General features: G+C 38.6%; 1 protein-coding gene across 1 annotated transcript in view; it reads right to left on the minus strand.

Annotated features, from left to right (window-relative positions):
• Positions 1-22,025, minus strand: part of DOCK3 (dedicator of cytokinesis 3) — a 222,681-nt gene that overhangs the window by 72,574 nt on the left and 128,082 nt on the right. Inside the window, exons 13-16 of the mRNA XM_075514388.1 lie at positions 19,771-19,859; positions 15,978-16,103; positions 5,904-6,028; positions 350-512 (exon numbers count right to left, since the gene is read on the minus strand). Of these exons, the coding sequence (XP_075370503.1) occupies positions 350-512; positions 5,904-6,028; positions 15,978-16,103; positions 19,771-19,859 (503 nt within the window). The remainder of the gene's footprint in view (positions 1-349; positions 513-5,903; positions 6,029-15,977; positions 16,104-19,770; positions 19,860-22,025) is intronic.

Consider the following 22,025-nt stretch of genomic DNA (forward strand, 5'->3'; position numbering starts at 1 on the left):
TAATTCTCTGCAAATGATCAACAAGGCTCAAAACAAACACAAACAGGAGGATCACAGTAAAATATAAAACATACATGCTGTGAAGAAAACATTCTACAGGAAAACACAGCAAAAGAACAGCAGGGGAGAACATCTACAAAATGTTTTGCCCTGCACTGACTGTTCCCGATGTTTATAACGTGCTGTTTAATAAATGTAGCAACCGGCTAACTAGCAGTGCACCTTCACTGTATTTTAAGTTGGCACCCCTTTCCTGCTTTCCACCCAATAACAGCCTCATCCAAATATAAACTGACAATGGAGAGACCTCAGCTTTTTTGGATTTCTCTTGGTTATATTCTGCACTCACTGGAGCAATGTCTGAACTCAAACCGGAGGTGGGACCCACGGAACCTGTCTATAGGGATGGGCAACTTGATGATTTCCCCCCACCGAGGGCTGTTATTGTGGTAAAGGACAAAAGAGTGGTATGCACTCCTGCTCGGCTCTCCTGAGCCCAGGCTGATGCAGTCCTGGAACAAAAGAAAACAGTTTAAATTAAAAGACATCACATCACTACAGATGAGTCATTTTATTACACGGTGATAACCTTTATATAATTCATATCTTTCTGTAGACATAAAGGAAGAGTCAGAAGCAGAAACTCAGGCACAATGAAATCTGAAGTTTTTGAAGAGACCTTTAAATTGTGTTTTGGGTCAAAGGATGAGCTAGGAGACCTATGATACTGGGTGAATTCCAGTATCTTACGCTATTATTTAAGTTATTATTTAAGCCAAGTTTTCTATCAAGCACAGAATAGATACAATAAACACGTAAGTCCAAATATATAAAGATGAGTCCAAAAAAAAAAAAGGACCTAATGGGCCCATCACTTGTAATATTGGACTTTTCTGAAAATATCATGTAATCAGATTTCTGCTTCATTATCCCAGTTCAGAAGTGATACCTGAACTTTTCAAGCTCTTAAAAATGTTGGTCTTTTGAAACTACAACCATCCAGCCTCACTGAGTATTCCAGAAAATTCTGATCGAGTTAGAGGTATCAATTCTGATTAGCGGTAACAAAGAATTTCTGTTGAATAGTCATCACCTAAAAACATAATGGGATCTAAATTTCTGCTTTTAGATATAAAAAGCTCAGGGATCTTGACCAATCTATGTATTCTCAAAATACAGGTGAAGAAAAACATGAATTGATATTATTTAGGAAATATAGAAATCCTTAGTCAGAACATGAGCAAAGGAAGTTAGGAGAAATACTGAAGTCCTGAAATAAGGACAGTAAAAGGTCCTTTGTAATGAAGACATGGAGCAGGAAGCACATTTTTTTATATAAGCACTAACCCATGTTCTAGACCTAGCACTTAAAGAGATCCAAAAGATAGGATATCTTATAAAACCATGCAGAAAAAAGACAGCTTAGAGATTCTTCACTTTTAGCACCTCTACGGGTAATGAATCCAGGAAGAAACAGAAGCTAAGCAGACCCAGAACAACACATGCAATATAAATTCTGATGTAAAAACACCCACATGGAACAGCATCATGACAAGAACAACTACCGGTCATTTCCTCAAGGCATCTCTAATTCTGTTCCAAGAAAATACCAACAATGTTGATTTGATTTTTTTCATCTGTAATCAAGGAACGATCAAGTCAATTATATTCCATTAACCAGACCCAGTTAGTTTGGCCTGTGGTAATATTCTTCTGGCTTTGCAAAAGTTAAGAATTTGTGAAGAAGCCCAAAAAGAAAGAAAAATTCTCTGGAATTTTGGGATTCCATACAAGAAGAGCCTCCCTGGGCAGAGATTGACTGCAAAGGCTCTAATCCAAACTGAGTGACTGTAGCATATACTCACAAAACTCAGTCCTCTCAAGTAAATCTTAGTAACCATACGGTATGTGCCACAATCCCAGCATAAGGGTGATTTTTTAAATACAGCAACAAGAATTAACTGTTGCAGATAATAGGCTGGAGTGAGAGCAGTGGTGGCAGTACTAAAAAACAGAATGCCTGCAATATCCCAGTTGTATTTTGTGATAAGAGTAACTTGTTGGGCTTCAACACAGCAATTCCGAAACCTCATTCTGCATTAGGTTCTTAGGAGAAAGTAAAATAGTATTTGTATTTCTTCTATAAGGTACAGTAAAAATTCAAATTTTAATGTCAGCTTTTTTCTGTTGCCTCAAAACATTACCTGCCTTGGCAGACACATAGTCAGTCTTTGAATGCGGTTTCATGCTATCAACCTTAAATAAATGAACAGGTGAAGAGTCCTTCCTTCCAGTTGCTAACTTAGTTTCTACGCATTTATAGCCTGAGGAAGGAGGATTGTTTAATCTTTAATTCTGAATTGTAATCTGCAAAATATAAACATGAAACTAGTCTCTGTACACCTACTTACCACGAGACCCAAATATGTAGGTGAATTAGAGGGCAGAGGCAAGCAAGGGAAGCTAAACTAGACAAAGTAACAGGTAATAATTTTGTCATTTAAGGTATGCCTTGCAATAAATAAGATATTCCTGCTACTGAAACAGAAAGAAGAGTGAGAAATGTGTCAAGGCTTTTTATTTTTCAGACTATATTGAAAGATACTAACAATTGAGTAAGACCATTTTGAAAAGGAAATACTCATTTTCATTTTGAGCAGCACTGTATCCTGGGATAATCTCACTGCTTTCAAGAGGACTATTTCTGGACCAAGCTCAACACCAGGAAGGATTTGAAACAGACGGAATATTCTCATTAACGCTGCGTATGGTTCTGCTAAAGTCTTCACAAAGGCATAATTCAGATTTGGATTGTGCTGCTGGTCAGGAAAAGTTTAGAGATTTTATTCTAGTATCAGATGAAAATTTTGTGGCAATTTCCCCACCGCACTGTGTAACTCAGCACACGCTTTCTCATTTGGCAGTCTGCTTCAGAAAGGCCATAGGTCAGGAACAGTAAAGGATATTTCAACCGAGAACAGTAGTGTTTTGGGGTCATAATTGAACTTTGTGTTCTGCCCATACTGTTGCAAGCTTGAACTGGAGTTTTTAATTAGCTTCTCTACTATATCACCTACTGAAAGTTATTAAATTCATGTCATATCCAGACGAAATAGAAGAAAGAAAATAGCTATACTTGACTGTGAAAGCAACCTCAGGTCACACAAGTGATCATTCAGGGGACAGGGAACCCAAACAAAGCAATTCCCTTCATCAGTACTGCACCAAGCCCTCTCCAACACACGCCTTACTCTTAACATTTATATTAAGATGTTATTAGGCTCCTCTTGTCACAGTCTTTAGTATTTTCTTTTAGATTATGCTGAATGACTAAAATGAAAGTCCTGATCTAGCAGTCTCTTTACAGCTGCTTCATTTAGGAATGAAATTATATTCTGTCTTTGGGTGAAGCAAGCTCCCTCCTAATGCAAAACAGCAGGTCACCACACGCTGCTCTAGGTATCCATACCAAAGATTACATAAACCAGATGGTTGCAGTGAAAAATAAGCCATCTAGGGTTTAAAACCAAATTCTTAATATAAAAGGTAAACCAGTATCCATTTAGTGGCATGCTAAAATAACCCGGACGAACAGACCGGTGTTAAGTTTTAGATAAATGGATACCTAGACTTCCCCAAACCCACTGCACAGGTGGGATGGTTAGAACTGATGGAGCTCTTTGTTCCCAGGGCTTTTCACCTGAAGCATGGGGAAGGTTTTGAGCACAAACTTTGCCTGTATTTTACAACTGAAACCTGCATTCTGAAAGTTGAGACAAACTGGAAATCTGGAGTTTACGGAGCTGAATCCTTAATAATTTTCAGGGCATTTCTATAGACTTAGTGCAGCCATATACACTTAATAGGGTCAATTGTCTTCTACAAGGACAAGGACATTACCATGGAATGGTAAGACAAGCCACTAAGTTAGAAGTAATTCCAGATGGTTGCCTCATTTGCTTTAACTTTGGTAGATGAATTTGCAGGATTTTTAGATCATGTAGAAACTATGGCAGTGACAAAAACAGAGGAGATATGATTAGTTTGCAAACTCAGTTCTAAGTAGCTGCTTCTTTCTCTTACGTGCATGTGATTATTCCTTCAAACTGTCATGTAGCACTTCTGAGCTATGCCTCTATGTTCAGTTCAACTGATATTCAGTTTTATATGTCATCTTTCTAGTTCTATTTTGCAGTTAAGAGACAACACAAATGTACCTAAGCAGTGACAAGGAGTTCAAATTAAAGGGAAGGAGAGTTCAATTTCTGTTGTCCTTGATGGTCCTTTTACTTATTTTTCAGTAGATATAAGAGCTTATACCTTTGAGTATTCCCTATGTAGAAAAATTCTACTGTCTGCATGTTTGAAATACAGTGGATCTTAGGCATCATTAGATGTCATGAACCAAAGATCTCCCTGATGTAAACGAAGTACCTTTGCTGCTTTGACTGCAACTGCAACAAGAGGAGCAAGAACATAAAAACTGGTATAAAGATTTTCCTTTAAATATGTGGTTTAAATTTAAAAAACACAAAAGATCCTTTATATGTAAAGTCCCTCCTTTATGACAAATGTTCACCTGAATTTTTTCTAATCAGACTGACTCCCTTTTACTAGTCTTTGTTTGTTTGTACCACGTCTGTTCCACTATCCCACGTAAAGCCCTGAAGCACTGTTACAGTAGTAATAACAGGCAGGGGTAAGAAAAAGATAACTTAGTATCTGTGAATGACCATTCCAACCAAAACCACAGAAGTAGTTAAGGCTGATAATGTCTAGAAATTATATGGCTTTTATACTTAATCATTAGCCACAGTTACAGTATAACTAGCTACCATTATGAACATCAGCATTTGAAGATGCTGATACCGCAGTTTGGAGGGTAAAGACCTACACTGGTCTTTGGCAGACCGGTGTGAAATAAAGCAATGATTAAAAATATGTCACCCAATGTGAAAGGTATGCCGAATGCAATTAAACAGAAAAGGATTGTGATCTTCCTGCAACAGCTATGAGCACAACCCAGTTCCTTACAAGAGAGATACTTTACTTTTCATGAAATCACAAGCAATTGTAGTAATAAAGGAAAAGTTCTCCTTTCAATTAAAAAAACAGACCGTGGCAATGACTTTGGTACACAAGCACTTTGGTGTTTAGACGCTTCTACGATAATGGCTACAAAGGCCATTTTATTGCAGTGGAGGTAAAAAAAAGTTATGATTAATACATTTTAATGCAGCCATTTCTCCATTTCTGACTGACGTTCATGTCGAAATACTTTCCGTTTACTTCTCTATCCTCACACCCTCCCACCCCACACAAAGCTGACGCATCTACTTTCTTCTCTTCAATAATGCTAAAAGCAAGAACAGAGGAAGAAAGAAAAACATTCGGTATCACCATACAGCCGGAATGGAGCCATCCCAGGGTGAAAGTCAAGATCTTGGAAATACGGCTACTCAAATTTATTTTCCAAAATGACATTCGGTACCGTAACTCCAACAACCCAGATTTAAAAGTCTCTCAATTTCATTATGTTGTACGACACACATTACTTCATTTTAGATATTTGTCATATACTCTTCCGTTCTGACTACAGTTACTCTAAATTTTTTTTTTATGATAGCCATTGACATCACATTTTGAAATTACGTAAGCTTTTCAGTTTATGAATATTTTCTCCAAGTCCTCTATTCCCATATAGGGGAAGTGCTCCAAATTCTTTCAAATCTATAACTGACCATTTCCTTCATCATAATATATAGTTTAAAAACTTAGCCAAAAAAAAAAAAGTAAGATCTAGTTTTAGTTTAGCACGTCCCTTGCATCAGAGACACCAAACCAAGAGAACATGTCCATGGAGAAGCAGATGGCACTGAAGCTCAGGGGAAAAAGGCACTTACCTTCAAGATCTCTCCATCTGCATAGAGCACATACATGGTCACTTCAATGTTCTTCTGCACACTTTTCCCACCTCTTTCAAAGTCTCCCTTCTCTAGTGTCAGGTACAAGTCATTGCGTATATCACCTACAGTAAAAGAGCGGGGTCACGTGCTTAAATTCAACAGGGAAGACTCATTGCCTGTGTGCAACATATTTTGATTCTGCAAACCGCCCTCTGTATTCTGCAAGACGATGGCTGATGCCCAAATCATTCCAAGCAGCAAGTTAATTGTTAATAAAGATGAACATTTTAATATCAGTGCATAAAATCAGACCACTGTTAGTAATGCCTTTATTAAGTGTGAACTCAGAATCAAAACCTGCTTTTATTGTGTGTAAGGGAAAAAAAAATCTACTACTTTGTCTAGTTAACTGATTTGGAAGTATCAGGCTAAGCCTGACAAAACATCATTAACATCAGACTTCCCATTTCCAATATATTTTAAGAAAAATAAGTATTTTTGTGATGATCAGTAGAAAATTATGTTCAGTTAGCTCTTCAAGTATTTTCTATATTTTCATAACTTCTTTTTATCATAACAACAAAATAAAAGCAGCCTTTTTGGAAACCTGATTGTAATTCAGTTCAGACGGATTAAGAAGGAATTACAATTTTTTTTTCCCCCTAGATTTTTGGCTAGCCTCTGGTATCCATATGCATGAATATAAGAAAGCGGGCAGTATGGATACTTGCCAATTTCTCACTACCTCATTTTCAGGAGCTTTCAGAGCAAATGACTATATTGACAAATACAAATGCTAGCATCTCTCTCAGCATCTTGTTACCCTGAATTGGACAGATTCTAGCTCACTTTTTTTTTTTTTTTAAAAGAATCTGATTTGGGAAACTCTGCTTTCGAAACTAATGCAGTCAATTCTAAAGCATGCACCAAAAGGACAGCAGGTAGCACCTATTCTTCTGTTAAGATTTACTGTCACTGTTTCATGATGGCTCACTTACCACTTCTTTTTATTTACTTGCCACAAAGGCAAACATACTAAAGGGCAATATATAAAAATACAAAAAATTAAAACAATAAAAAATGAAACCCTTTCAAGGCAAGTATTTTGTTAAGCAGCCTCAGGAGTCTAAATAATGAAGTAATGGAATGGTCATCCAGCAAAGCAGAGACTCCTTGAATGTCTGATTTCTTCCACCCCAGTACTTGGAGAAGCTGATGCAGTTAAATCTGTTTATTAATCAGAAGCACAATGAAATAGGCAGCATTTGCTTGCAGGCAGTGAGGGATATCCTTTTGTGTCTGTCAAAGCAGCACTTCAAATTCTTCTTGAATTCTATAACCCCACAGAATTTGTTCCTTAATCTACTGTAGGGACAAACAATAGAAGCTTTCAGTCCTGTCTTTACTTTCATTTTTATTTCTGGACATAAGTACAACTTTCTAAGCATGGAAAATACAGCTCTCTAGCTGACTTCCAGTGCTTTCTGCTAGGAACTCTTTATGAATGGAAAGCTGTATGCAAAATGTCCTCCTTTTTCATCAACCTCACTCTCACTGCGGATTCACGCAGAGCTGACTGCTTGAAACACCTCACAGTTAGATGTCTGAAAATGCTGTGGTTCATTAACGGGGAAAGATGACAGCAAGAGGCTGGTGAAAGACCTCAAATATTTGATCTGTTGTTTCTCATCAAAGAATAGTCATCAAATGCAACACTCCACGGTCCACAACAACAGAGGAAATTATCTTGCTGTTCAAAATCAAGCTAAGCCACCTATACGTTGACTATAGGAATATCAAGGAAATACAAAACTCATCGCAAAAGGTAGTTTAAGCAGGGACTTTTGTTTTGAAAATCTTCCTGCTTACCCAACTCCCTCCTTTTTTCTTAGCACTTTGCACAATGAAGAAAAAAGTTTCAATTTGTATGGTACAACTCTTAATAGAAATTAATTGTACTCACTATAATTAGCATTTTGGAGCTTCCTATTTATGACCTCTTTTCTGGAAGACAGTCTGGCTACACGAAGTCCAATGTCAGATAGCAATAATTTTCCAGTCTCAATTAAAGGCAGCATTTGGTTATATATAGCATCTTATCTTCCATTAAGCTTAACAGGAGGGATATTACTTCACTAATTAAAAAAAATGCCTTTGGGGTGGGGGGGTAGAGGAATCTAAAAAACAGTGGATTTGCATCAAAATGAAGAAAAAAGAGGGGGAAGAGTATTTTAGTGAAGTATAATGGTGCACCTTCTCTTGTAAAAATATTGTCTATTGAAGCTTAAAAAAAATAGAAAAGGTCATTACATATAGTAAAAATAGGAAAGTAAATGTATCTAGCAAAGACCAAAAGTATTTAGCTATCAGGTATGGAGCCCATCAGTTTCTTGACAACCTGGAGTTTAAACTACAAACTCAAACAATTGCATTTATTTCAGTGAAAATAACCTTACTACAAAGAAGTATCTCCTTTTCCCAACATATTAGTTAACCACATCTCTTGCTGAGTCCTCGCAAGCCTTTTCTTTCTCCAACTGCTCCTGGTTTTGAGGGGTTTGAGCTCAGATGCACGAATGGGCTGCACAGAAACTAGAGCAAATGTTGAACACAGAGCAGTTTATTAAAAATTTTATTTTGAGTATGCAAATTGCGAGGCTAGAGAAAACATTCTGCACACCACACAAGCGCACGAACAGACAGCGCAGTGCAGCTTGCGTGTGCCTAAACAAAAAGTGCGATCAGTACGATCAAGAAGTGATCCTTGTCAGCCCTAACACAGAATGACAGCTACATATCAAGTCAAAAAATCTTGGCAGAGAGCGCTCTTCCCATATTTCACCCCATTGTAAAAAGAAAAAGATTAAAGAACTCGTCTAACAAACCAGACGATTCACGCCCTCCGCGCGGCCAACTACTGTACAAACAGTACTGGCTCTGAAGTGACGACGACTCTTGCACTTGGAGAGAAAAACAGTTTGCTACACCAACTTGGATCACTTAGGCCTCGCATCTCCACAAATAGGGCAGTGCAGATTATAAAACTGGGTTAGCTGTGGCCTCCTAGCATTAGTACAGAAATAAAAACGTGCTAGAAGGCTAGTGGGCCAAAGTATTTATAGACTAAAACCTGCGGATGACATTTTAAGCTGACGTCTCTGTGTTAGATGGCTGTCAAGGATGAACTGAAAACCTAATGAGAGTTTTCAGAATGGTATTTGTTTTAAAGCCCTTCCCTCTACAATTGTTTTCAATTTAAAACCAAAGGTAAACTGCTTTTTAGCATAAATAGTGCAGTTCTAACATATGCAGTTACTAATTCTTTATGAAACGTCTTGAAAGATAGTATTTTTCACAATATCAAAAAAGAATTATTTTCTGATGTGTTATGCAGCTCTTCCTTTATCCTCCCTTCACCTTTATGGGGGTTTTGTTCTGTTTGTTTGTTTTGACCTATTTACAAAGCCTTACGTCAAATGTACAGTTGTTTCAATTATAAATCATAAATTATAGCTTTGGGGGGGTCGCTTATATTGAAATGAAATCCTTTCTCATATCACCTGAAACTATTTTAATGGTAATGGGGAAAAAAAGGAGTGGTGGAAAAAGCTACATGAGCCGTATATCGGTTTTGTGTTTACAATATAAAGAAACGTACTGGAAGACTTCCAAATAGTTATTTACCATTTTCAAGACTTAATAACATTAAGTAGTCCAATGGCCAATAATTGTCTAGTATCTATTAGAGTAAGTAGGAGATTTATCCTGATAAGGTTTGTAGGTCTTCCACTACAAGACTAACCAGCTCCTTGCACTGGAAGGTAGTAACAATTTACAGAAACCATCTGCATTTAATCTAACACTTTTTATTAAGGGACCCTAAAAGATTTTGTACACTGAGGACAGGAACGGTCCCTGTTTTATAGAGGTGAATATTATTGTGTCAAAAAAAGGTTCCATAATTCACGTAAGTTCCTACAGGAGAAAGAGGCAAACAAATCTGTGACATCTTGATTCTAGCAAGTTTGTTTTCCAAGAGGTCAATGTTCTATGACTCTGTGAACCCGTAAAGGACACGTAACATATCCCTGTGAGCTGGGGAAAAGTGGCAGCTCACAACATTCAGGATGTGCAGGTCTAGTTTCAAGTAACTTAGTAAAATAACTGTGTTTACCAGAGAATCTTCACTGGCTTTTTTAAACTGAAGTTTAGTCTTTTACAATTTAAGCAGCCAAGGATACAAAAACCAATCATCTATCAAAATTAGTATTTATGTCTGTATCTGTTAAATTGTTGAGATGGTCCTGTTTACTTAGGCCCACACTGTGGTATCACGTCTACTCGACTCTCTAACATCACTGGGTTAGCATCTTTTTGAAAATACTGGCATTTTACAGGAAGAGTGCCAATAACCCCTGGAGCGTGAATGGGCAAGAAGGACACTTGGAGTATCCTCCATGAAGGATACTTATGAAGGCTTATGAAGAAAAAACAAAACCATACATTTATGTCCTGTATATAAATGAACATCCCCACAACTAGAGTATGTCAGCATCACCCCGCTAACTTCAGTGAAGTTACAGCAATTTAAACCACTAAGGGTTCAACTCTGTAAGAGACTCAGTCCAGCAAGTAACTAAAATCTTTGAGACAAACTATAAAATGTAGGATACTTATATTCATGGAGAGTGTTATAATGTGCTCTGGCTATATCTGTTCTAGCTCCTTACAATGGTAACTGCTCTTCCTTCCAGCCCAGAGTACCGTATTAAACCAGGTGTTCCCTTGATGGACAGCTCTTCTCCGCAGCAGCGTTGGAGGCCACTGCCCAAGAGCAGGGTGCCAGTAATTGCATTCTGGTCTCTAACAGCATACTACACCCTTACTTTAAGTTCTAACTTTCTCCAAATGAAAACCATGCAACTACTACTGAAGCACAGTAATTTCAACGCAGAAGAGATTAATGGATCAAGGCCCACAAGCAGCTTTGTGATCATCACGTTGTTTTTTCAAAACAAACGGACTAAAGGAAAAAACTGACACGGTGCGCTCTACGGGAAGTGCCTCAAACGCACGCTGGCCTTCTTTCTGGCTGACCATTATGGACTTGTTCTCAATCCTGTCTCAAAAGATTAAGTGTGACAGGCCTCACACTGCATGATTTTCCCTTGCTGTAGCAGTGAAGTCATCTTTGACACGGGCGTAAAAATCTGCTGTCTTGCCCGCTGTATTACTACTTGCCTGTTAAAATTAAGGAGCCTGGTATGGTCGGTCAGTCTCTGGGAATCACGTTAGATCTGTTCCAGCAGTTCGTTTCTCTGCCCCTTCACCAGTCAGTCACTAATTTTTTCAGGGCCTATATTCTTGAAATAGTTATAGTATGCAACTATTAACGTTATTGGGAGTAATATTACTGCAGCAAGGGGAAACACAGCTTTTATCTACTGCCTGGATAGCAAATTAAATTAACTTTTTTTTTCCCTATGAAGAGAACATTACACAAGTTTAACTCTGTGTGTTCCTCTAGCTTTTGGTGAACCGAACACTCAGCTGTTTCAAGGAAAAGGAACAAACAATATTTACTAGATTATTTGCTATCCATTGTTCGACTTCTTTGTCTAGAAAAGAATTTATGCAATGCTCTCTTTAAACGCAATGATTTCCCTGAAACAGTTTCCTTTCAGTAGTGGTGAGTTGATTTTTAATATATTTTTTCTTATCTCCTCCAGTTCAGTATCTTAACTTTCCATTTCTGCAAGTTTATTAATGACAAAAATCTTTTTTATTCTCCTTGTAAATGCTTTTTGGGGATAATTATTACAGAATTATGTCTTTTAGTCTCATTGACTCTCTTGCCATGAACATTCTGAGAACAGCTGATGGATTTTGCCATGTCCGTTTCATAATGTATTTTTGCCATGACTTTGTGCTCACTGACAGCACAGATGCTGAGATGTTTCTCCCCTTTGCTACTGATTCATCTGTCATAGCTACTAAATTCGTCTGACACACTGTGGTATGACGAGAGACTGATAAGACAAAGCCTACGCCTCTCTGTTACCAAAGCTTCCCTATGATGTCATGATTTCCTATCTTTACCAATCCCCGACATTCCATGAAAGATATGAAAATGGGAGAAAGCAAGCAGTAAGCAGACATTACACAGAAAAGCAGAAACTTACACCCAACTATCTTCATCTCTGCGTCAGAAAGAAAGGGGAGAGAACACGGGGAAAGGAAAGGGAGAAGCCAGGAAATTAAGACAAGGAGAGAGAAAAAAGAGAAAGAAACATCACTCACAAGTAGAAGATGAAGCATGCGCTTTTCATCAGAGGATCAAAGTAAAAGACAGAATACTTATCAGCACATGGGGAAGGGAAGGGATGTCCTTGGGGGAACTGACAAATGCCATGCCTATGCAATAGATTTCTGATCAGCAAGTTCTGTATAGAAATAAAGTTGCAATCCGAAAGGCAAGCAGCACATGCCTCATTGCTTTTATCTCTGGGGAAAGGTAAAATTGTCAGGATCAGATGGACAGTCTTAAACCCAGGAGCAATTTAGAAAAGACAAAAAAACCACAAATGAACAAAAACCCACCACACCTCTTCATGAGGCTGGTTTGACTGACTCCCTTCTGATTCGGACAAAAAAGATACTAAATGGCGTTATGATGCTCTTCTCAGATCACAACACAGTAGGAAACAAAGAACATTTTATCTTTAGAAATGAAGACAGCCATGGTTATTTTGCAGGATATTAGTCTTGTTCTGTATAACCATACAAGATATAAGCACATAAGGACTGGTTTCACTTTATTTCTTAATGATGACCAGCTACCACTCATGTTTCTCATATCTGAGTGAGGGAAAAGAGGGCTTGATATAGGAACTAATGCTACTGTTTAGAAAACAAAATGGGATAAGAAAACTGTGTGATAAGACACAGCTACAGAATTTTAATGGTTAAGATGTCTACATGTGAAAGGATTTCCTATTAAAAAAGAAAGTGAAAATGTTAAAACCTATAACCAAGAAGATTAATTTGAAATGCTAGAGCTATTTACTTTTTTAAAAATAGATTCCTTGGTTCAGCAGAATGATCACTGCATATTTTAACAATACTAGGTGACCTCGCCTTTATTAATTTATTCATAAAAAACATTTTTAAACCACACTGCCTTGCAAAAATCTGCATCCACTTGCAAAATACAAGTCATGAACTTTCTGTGCTCTTTTCTGAAAGAGGAAACCCTGTCTAATGAGAAAGAAACAGTTCTGAAGCAAAGCAAGGAAAAGGTAGTTTGACAAAGACAATTAAAGCAGCAGACATGGTTGACAACTGCTAATGTGCATAACGGTTGGGTTTTTGTTTGTTTTGTTTTTTTCAAAAATGAAATATTTTCCAACTTTAGACAATACTAGTAAAGCTGAAAAAGACTGACTGATTCTGGCTGTAACAACAGAAGCATGAAGTAACTTAATGGACATTCCTTGTTCATGTAGCTCGGCTCAGCCACCTGAAAGACAACTTACTCTACCCACACGTTCTATCCTGGGCACTGGGTAAACTCAAACCACAGGCTGATCCATTGTTTTAAAGCAAACAACAGGCAAATATCTGCTGTCGCTTGAATAATGTCAAACATATTTTCATTGCCAAAAAATTTGATAAGTAATTAGGAATGAACACTGTTCACTGCATCAGTGAAGTTACATTATATTTTAATCTCCTAATTTTTCAGAGATTTCATTATCCTGGAGAATACCCAGGATAATGAAAATTTTTGTTTAGAGCACCATTCCCTCTCTCTTCACATCTCATCTCTACTCTGGCAATGTCCTAATTTATCATTACAGTGAATCTATTCACACTTCCATGGCTGCCCTTCTTTTCTTACCTGGTGTTTAAAGACATTTACAAACTGCCTTTCTCCACAATGTGAGCCATTTTTTCCCCCACATACAAATGCCTAAAGCTTTGCATCTAAACTCTACATAGGCAGCCTTCTTGTAGCCCTCTTTGAATCGAGAAGTTCTGGGTATCCAGTACCTCTAGAGAGGCAGTAAGCAGAATGGTGGTCCTCCCACACATTTGCTTGTATCCATCAGTATTTTGAGCAGATCTATATATATGAGACCAATTCCAGATAGATTATAATCTTGAAATCCCTGTGTTTTCTCCAACAAGAATTGTGGTTCCCACAAAAATGAGATTAGCAAGCAACTGTCATCTTTTGAAGAATACCATTTGAAAAACGGATGGGCTGACCAGAGCTGGGAAGATCACTACTGTACGTGGATAGCCAGCCTTACAATGGGAGTGCTGCAAGCATACGCTGTGGAATCTGGGTTTAATTTACTTAAACATCCAAGGTCTCTAGGCTGAATAGCACAAAGATCAGAGTAATATACTTCTGATTTGGTGGACATCTTTTGTACTGAGGCAGTGTTTTTGCTAAGTTCTTAGTTAGAGAGAGAAAAAGAAAGTTTGGAAATTTGAATTAGCTGCAATGAATAGAGAATTTTTTAAAGTTTAGGGTAGGAGCACTTCTCGCATGAAAACTGCTAACCTGCTTTTTCAACCTCTGGACAAAAGCACTGCCCAAAACAGCAAAAGTAGAGAGAATAGAGACCCACTATGCCAGCATGCAGAAAGAGGCTAGGGCCCAGAAAATGAAAAAACAATTAGGGGGAACACTGAGGCCACAAAACTATTCCTTAAGCTTGCTAAAACTCAGCGGTCTGAAGCACTTCAGGGACAGGTCTATACATAAAAATGGAGAATAAAGCGATTATTGTAGGAGAATCAGTTCACTTATACAGGTAAGTAAATGTTATTTTTGATGTTGACTTTTCTAGCTGTGATCTAGATATTCCAGCTGACACATCCAGCTGTGATCTCAATTACAGCAGATCCCCTTGCAGCAGCTGTGTCTGCATATCAACATGCAATATTTAATCTTTTCTCTATTTGATCGCTTTGGGTTAAGACTGGAACTGCTATAAGGTCACTAAAAATGAAAATGTATAATTGGCTTTATAGCCCACATCCTCTGCTGCTGTATTACTGTTATTTTCAAGTCCGTTAGTAAATAAAACACATACTGTTCTAAATCCTTTCACTTTAGTTTCTAGAAATTCTTCCCACCTACTCCCTATTTTTATTGTGCTTTCTGAAGAGCCTCCATAACGAGGCTACAACAACTACTTTTGATACTGATGTGTCACTGCTGTTTTTCAAGTAGTAGAATCTGATACTTTTCCCATTATGCTTTCATAAAATTTCCCATGTCTGCAAAGTCATCCTTGGTCTTCGTTATAATGCATAGCAATGAGGTAGTACTTCAAACGCTATACATGCAATATAATTAGTAAGCCCATTTCTTACAACACTGTGAAAATCAAGACAGTATAATGCCAGGTTTTATACCCATTGATTGCACGACTGGCTAGGTTCTGGTTTCCTCCCTAAATGAGCTCTTTGCGATCCTGGGTATACCTCAACTTGTGCCAAAACAAGAAGCATCTCAAGCTGCTGCTCCAGAAGTAAGGAGCAAATGAAGTACAGCAATGCTTCAGCCAAGACAGCTGTTGCACGGACTAGCTGGTCTGTAAGGCCATCTGGAAAATCAGACCAGATTTGCAGCCTCATGTGTTGTCAACCAATGCAAAAGGATCATACTAACTCCAAAAACCAAGGGGGCAAAGTGGAAACTCTTTTTCCAGGCTTTGGATTATTTGGAAGAAGAAACTTAATGCATTTTAAAAGAAGCATGTCTATGCTTAGCATACATGAGGGATATCTAACTGGGGGTTCGGGGCGGGGGGGATATCAAAGCAATCTTTCCAGATCACCTTCTATACATGCGAATTTAACACCTTCTATTACTATAATGTTCGTTGATGAAAATGTTTTAGCATGCCTCCTTGAACCTGGAATTGGCATTTAGTGATAAATAAGGCAACTCTTCTATTCTTTAAGTAAAGCACCCATCCCAGTGACAACTTGTCTAGAAGCGTATGAGAAAAAAAATGACCAATATTTTAAGACTAGAGCTATTATGTTTACCTGGCATTATAACATCAGGAAAACCCAGCTTCCTGGTAACAGAAACGCCTCTGTTAAAGATCATGGGGTTTTCCCTTCGAATCTGCTCCATGTCGCCACGTAGAAGCTGTAGAGATATTATAAGCCCTGGAAGAAAAAAGATGTTCATTTTTTCAGACCTAAGAATTAGATGTCTGTATATACAAGGCATGCAGGTAAAAGAATGCTTTGCTCCACAGTTAATTTAATACTAATATATAAATACAGAATTTTTTCCTCCCTTGGAGTAATTTAAAAGTGAAATGGAAGAAACAAATCTGCTTTAACGGATCAGTTAAGATCATAATATTATATAAAAATACAGTTTTCAAAAATCAGAATACTTAATTTTGCAGAGATGTCACAAGTTACAGTAAACTACTTAGCATTATTTCTGTTCCTCACATACAGCAGGTTACAACACATGTATGAGCAATGCCACCTCCATTTGAACGACCACATCGCACAACGCTGTAGAACATCTCTAAAGTGCCTTTAATCCCACTTAATACTGTTAAAAAAAAAAAAATCTCAAAGCATATCTGTTCCATTTGTTTCTTTAACTACTTCATACAAGGATGTTGATTTTATGAAATTCCCTTCAGTACCTTAACGTATTTCAAGAGTACCAACTGGTCAAACTGGCTTCAGAAAATGAGAGTAAGAAAGGCTCAGCAACTAGCTCTTTCAAAGGGACCCTTTGTTCAGTGTATCAATTGAATAGCTTGACCAGGAATAATTACACAGTTAATCTCGGTCCAACTGCTTTCTCTAGTTGCTTTTAATTTATAGCATACGACACCCCTAAAATGAGGATAATGTATTGGTAAAGTTAGAAAGTCAAGCATTAAGATACCAGAAATGGATTAAGCTCAATCATGTAAGCTTAGTCTCATCTGCTGAGCGTACATTACCAGCTTCACTCATCAATGTCAATTATAGTCACATAGTAATTTTCCACAATCTCTATCTCATTCAATGAATGATAGCTAGTCAATAGTTCTTTCTGTCCTCTCTGTTCACTCGCTGGAACAACACATGCGAAAACAAACGCTGCCTTGTATACATATTCTTGCATAAGCCATCTAACGTTCTGCTATTTCCTAAGCTTAATATATTGGCTTTGTGAACAATATTTAGTTGCCATTTTGTTAGATAAGTTACTAGGGGAATGAAACCAGCAATATTGTGTACCGCCCACCCAGTTTCTGCTCTCTTCCCTTGAAATAATTTTCAAGCCTGTCGTTTGACTTCAGCCAAATTTGGCAAATAAGTAGGTATCTGGATGACATGAAGACTGTATAAGTTTTATGAATACTGGGAGTTGGGATGAAAAAAAGAGCATAAACCCTTAAAACAAAGGAAAAGGGAGGCCAACCAGCCAGCTGGACAATCAGCATGTACGTACTCAAAAGCTGCCAAAACATAGACTTGCAACTGTCCAGCTAGGCAGGCAGAAGAGCACTGCAAAGCACTGCAGGGAAAACAGAGGCTTTATAACCACAGAAAAAATTCAAACCCCTCAAATACCATGTATGAGTGTACATCTCTGTGTGTGTGTGTGTGTGCGCTACAGAAGGTTTAACGGAACACAGGAGACAAGCTGATTAGAAATCAGGCTTGACTGTTTTTGCCACTTACAGAAAAACTTGTTCATTTTATATCCTCTTTTGCTATCAACAACAAACAAATGAAAATAAATTCAAAAAATTCCAGTGTAAAGGACTGGAGCAAATTTGGAAGTTCAGACCTCCCCACACCCAGCACCCCCAGTACTTAACAAATAGCATCAGAATTAATCTATTACCTATAAAAATCAGTCACTAGAGGTAATAGAATATGTAATTTTCCAGCATGGTATTACATACATTACTTATGTGATACCCTCTCACATATTTCACCCCAAAAAAACTTCTGCCTAGCTTCTTGCTCTCCCCAAGAGGTTTGTAAATCTACTCTCCAGTCTTCTTTTTTTACCCAGTCTATCCTTCCAGTTTTTTCTATTCCCTGCAGCAGATCTGAAGGACTAATTTTATACAAGACCCGGAAAGGTGGGGAGAGAAACAACCAGAGAGCTCTTCTTCAGGGAAAAAAAAAAAAATCACACTTGTGATGTGAGCATTTTCTCACTGTAAGCACAGGTTCCGAGAGGCCCAAACTGTATTACTTACGCTTAAATCGTGTCAGCCTGCAATACAGCCCCTCCCACCAGGACAATACTCCGCCACATTTCAACCTCCTATTCCAGAGATGCACCAGATCTTAATGAAATGTTTGAAATAATTATTTTAAAAAGCCAAAGGCAAGGGTAAAAAGCTATCTATTTCCCTTTTTTCTGCTCTTCAAAAAAGCTCATGCTTGGAAAAAAAAAAGTTTTAGGCAGACACCTGGCATCAGAAAGAACTGCAAACAGTCCAAGTTTTCAAAGTTATAAACAATTCAGGAAAATGTTTTAATGTAAGTGGTGGATGACCTGTAAGAGGAGGAACACCAGGGAAGGAGACCAGCTTTGCATACAATAAAATTCCAAACCTGAAAACTGTTTTATTTGCTTATTGTTGTGCTTAATATCTTCTCTGGGAGTAACTGCATATTGCACTACAGTATCTCAATATGCAAACAAGTGAAATGAAGACAATATCAGTATTCGGACATCAGTACGCCGATGAATCAGGCACTCAGTAATGAATGCAAAACTGGCTGTAACGAAGCAGAACTGTATCCTATCGGCTGGTTCATTTGGAATGGAATAGTAATGGTATCTCTGAATTGGCGAACTACAGAAATCATTAAATGAGGTAACAAGATAGGACAACATTTACGTTCCATATTTATCTGTCATCAACTAGGAAAATGAAAATGGATTTGAAAGGTGGCAAAAACTCTGCCAAGACAGTTAAGTCTCCTCAACTGTGTAATGAAACATTTAGTACCGAAACTATCACAGACAGTCTTCTTGATAATTAATTTGCAGGTACAAAAACACTGCTTGTTTTCTGGACAGTCAGAATTTTCTGAATAGTCAGACAAATATGTTAGACAAATTTAACCTCTGGCTTTGCTTCTGTTGACAAGGATGCACAGTATCCTCAGGAGAGCAGGCCTTAGATATGTGTTATACCTGGACTTTTCAAGGGAATACAGGATGAAAAGGAAGACAGTTTTACTCAGGAAAATTCTGACGAAGAGAATTTAAATTCTTCACTTCCTGTGCAGCTAAGCCTGGTCACAGTAACTTAAGCCAGTGTCACAAAACCCCCCCAAACTTGTGAAGGAGTTCTGCGATGCTGATTGCTGCTGATGTTGTATCCCCCCAGGGCGAGCAGCGCTGACGGGCACAGATACCCGCAGCAACTGCAACGGCCGCTAAACAGACTCACAGAGTAAGCTAATACTGAGTAAGCTAATACTGTGCAGGTCACTCGCTCTCTCCACTGCTGGCCTCTCTTGAGATAAAATAACACTACAGATAGAACGATGAAGGCGATTTAGCACGCCGAATTAATATTATTGTCAGCCGTATCTGAGAAGGAAAGATATCAGGTGTTGGTTTTTTTTTTAATTCCTGGTTAAATTGGCAGACGCAATATAGATTTTTCACCTGTAAACTGAACGTGAATGAAGTTTAGCTAAACTTTAAAATCATCACAAGTAGAGAAATTCAGCTACGCATAATCCCACATCTCACTGAATTTCTCTGCTATAAATAATTAGCAGTTTCCTAAAGGAAATCTTCAGCTATTATTATGACAAAAATGCACAAGTAAATATTTACCATAGTTTGAGCTGGGTGCTGTGTATTTGGTGCTGGACTTGCGAATAATATTTTCATGGATCTGGCACCATTCATTTTCGTTGTTACACCTAAAATAAAAGAACACTAATTTAAGTTAAAAGCTTTCTGCTGAACCATCTTAGGACAGGAAAGTCAACTTTGCTGTAGAGATAACATGAAAGGTTGTGGGCTTTTGAAGAATGAGAGAAATCCCACATAACTCTTGTTTTTAAAAGGGGAGGGAAACAAAACCTTCCCTAATAGTTATCTCCTTTTTATGGACACTTTGGAGCCTGTGGTGACTTTTCTGTCATCAAAGCCATTGTTTCACTCTTCGTATTATGACAGAACAAAGCAAGCTCTGGACATCTTTAGTTGAATTCTGTGCGCTTAGAAAATTAATTTTAAGCTGAAATTAACTGTTGCCATAATATTACCTTTTTGTGCTTAATAATAAAAAAAAAGTCAAAACCAAGAAATAAAAAGTGAAATTTGAAAGACTAAATAACCCTTGGTTTTTAGTATCTCAGACATTTACAACAAGACTTTTGCTTACCTACATGTTTTACAGAACACCTTGAAACATGATGCAACCCCCCCCCCCAAACTGTAGGACAAGGATATGTAACAACACAAAGTATGCTTCTGTACGCGTATCATCTTCTGAAGCACCGTTTCACAACTGTTTATTCAGCTATGCGTAATTTTAAGAAGCATTTGTAAATGCTGTTATATTTCATTTTCAGTTACATTACCATCTGCAAATCCCCAATAAAATCCCAGGACCGAAAGGACAGTTTATCTTTCCTGTGAGGTTACGCAGTTAAAGGCTCCTCGTGCTGACCACAAAGGAGCAGAGGAACGGCGGCAGGAGGGGGGAGCCCCACAACCCCGTCAGAGAACACCCAGCACCCTGGGCCTGCTCCTCCCGGGCTGCCGCAGCAGGACGGCCAGCGCAGCGTCCAGGCGCGAAAGCCGTCAAGACGAGCCAGCCAGAAAGGCTCTCTGGATCGCCCTGAAGTCTGAAAGGGGTTACTGCCTTCGGTGACAATGGGGTGCTGGGGAAGAGCATTTGGGGATTGTTCGAGACTTAATATGAATTGTAGGGAAACAGAGGTTTAAGGGTAGAGAACGGCCCAGTCACGTGTAAACGGGTTGCTGCCAGTACGCTCGTCTGGTCACACCCTGTGCCTGAAGTGAGTGTCTAAAACCAGGGACTGGAGGGATTTGCAGTGTGTATATGTATGTATGCATGTTTTTCACTAACAGGTTTTTACCCTGATAAACCAGAGAGGAAAACAGATGAGGCCTTTGGTGCCGCACACGTCTGTACGGGTGTGTGCTTTCCGCCCGTGTTGATCTGCGTGGCCGGCTGTGCGTGCACGTACAGCGCGTGTGCTCGTGTGCGATACAGGCCCGGCCTTCTGCCGGGCTGGAGCCGGGGGCACGGAGCTACGCTCTCTACCCCAGCACCATGCTACTGCATCGCAGCAAAATCAGACTGCGTACTCGTGGGGTGGAAAGCCAAAACCAGTACCTCCTACTGCTCCATTCCATGCTTTATGTATAAATATCTTCAAGTGGAGCAATATTTTTTAAAAAATCCTCTTTAAATCACTATCTCTACCTATAGCTCTCTAGATATTCTCATTACTCTGACGGCAAGATTCTGGAGAGAGAAATTAGGGACACTGCAACATTTGGAAATCATGTTGTGACAGAGATAGCTGAGAGCACCAGAAACAGATGTTTCAATTTCCTTTCCAGTCACGGAGAAATACAGATACCTTTTAATGATAACGCACAACAAAATCATCACAGGATCAGAGAGCCAGAAAAGCAAGAAACAGAACGAGAGCACACCTGGATGCTTGCTTCCTTCTGGATCTTGGGCACCTGAGTCAGAAGTGCCACGCTTCTGTTTAGGATCCAAAGCTAGAGAAAACTTTCTCCAGTGATAAGATATATTCAGAGCTATATTTTGCAAATTACGGTTTACACAACATAGCAATATTGAACTAGTATTTGTTTATATGTTTCTACTGTCAGTTGGCAAGAGACACTACTTGGCAGTTGGTAGTCTGCATCTAGAATACTGTGCTCAGCTTTGGGCTCTCTAAAACAAACCAGGCAACTGGAGAGAGCCCTGTGGACAGGCAGGCGCTGGAGCACGTGCTGCAGGAGGAGAGGCTGAGGGGCCCGGGCTTCTTCAGCCTGAAGAAGACAAGGCAAGAGGGGGAACATTAACAGCAAGG

The sequence above is a fragment of the Mycteria americana genome, chromosome 11, assembly GCF_035582795.1.
Source record: "Mycteria americana isolate JAX WOST 10 ecotype Jacksonville Zoo and Gardens chromosome 11, USCA_MyAme_1.0, whole genome shotgun sequence".
Classification (NCBI taxonomy): Eukaryota; Metazoa; Chordata; class Aves; order Ciconiiformes; family Ciconiidae; genus Mycteria; species Mycteria americana.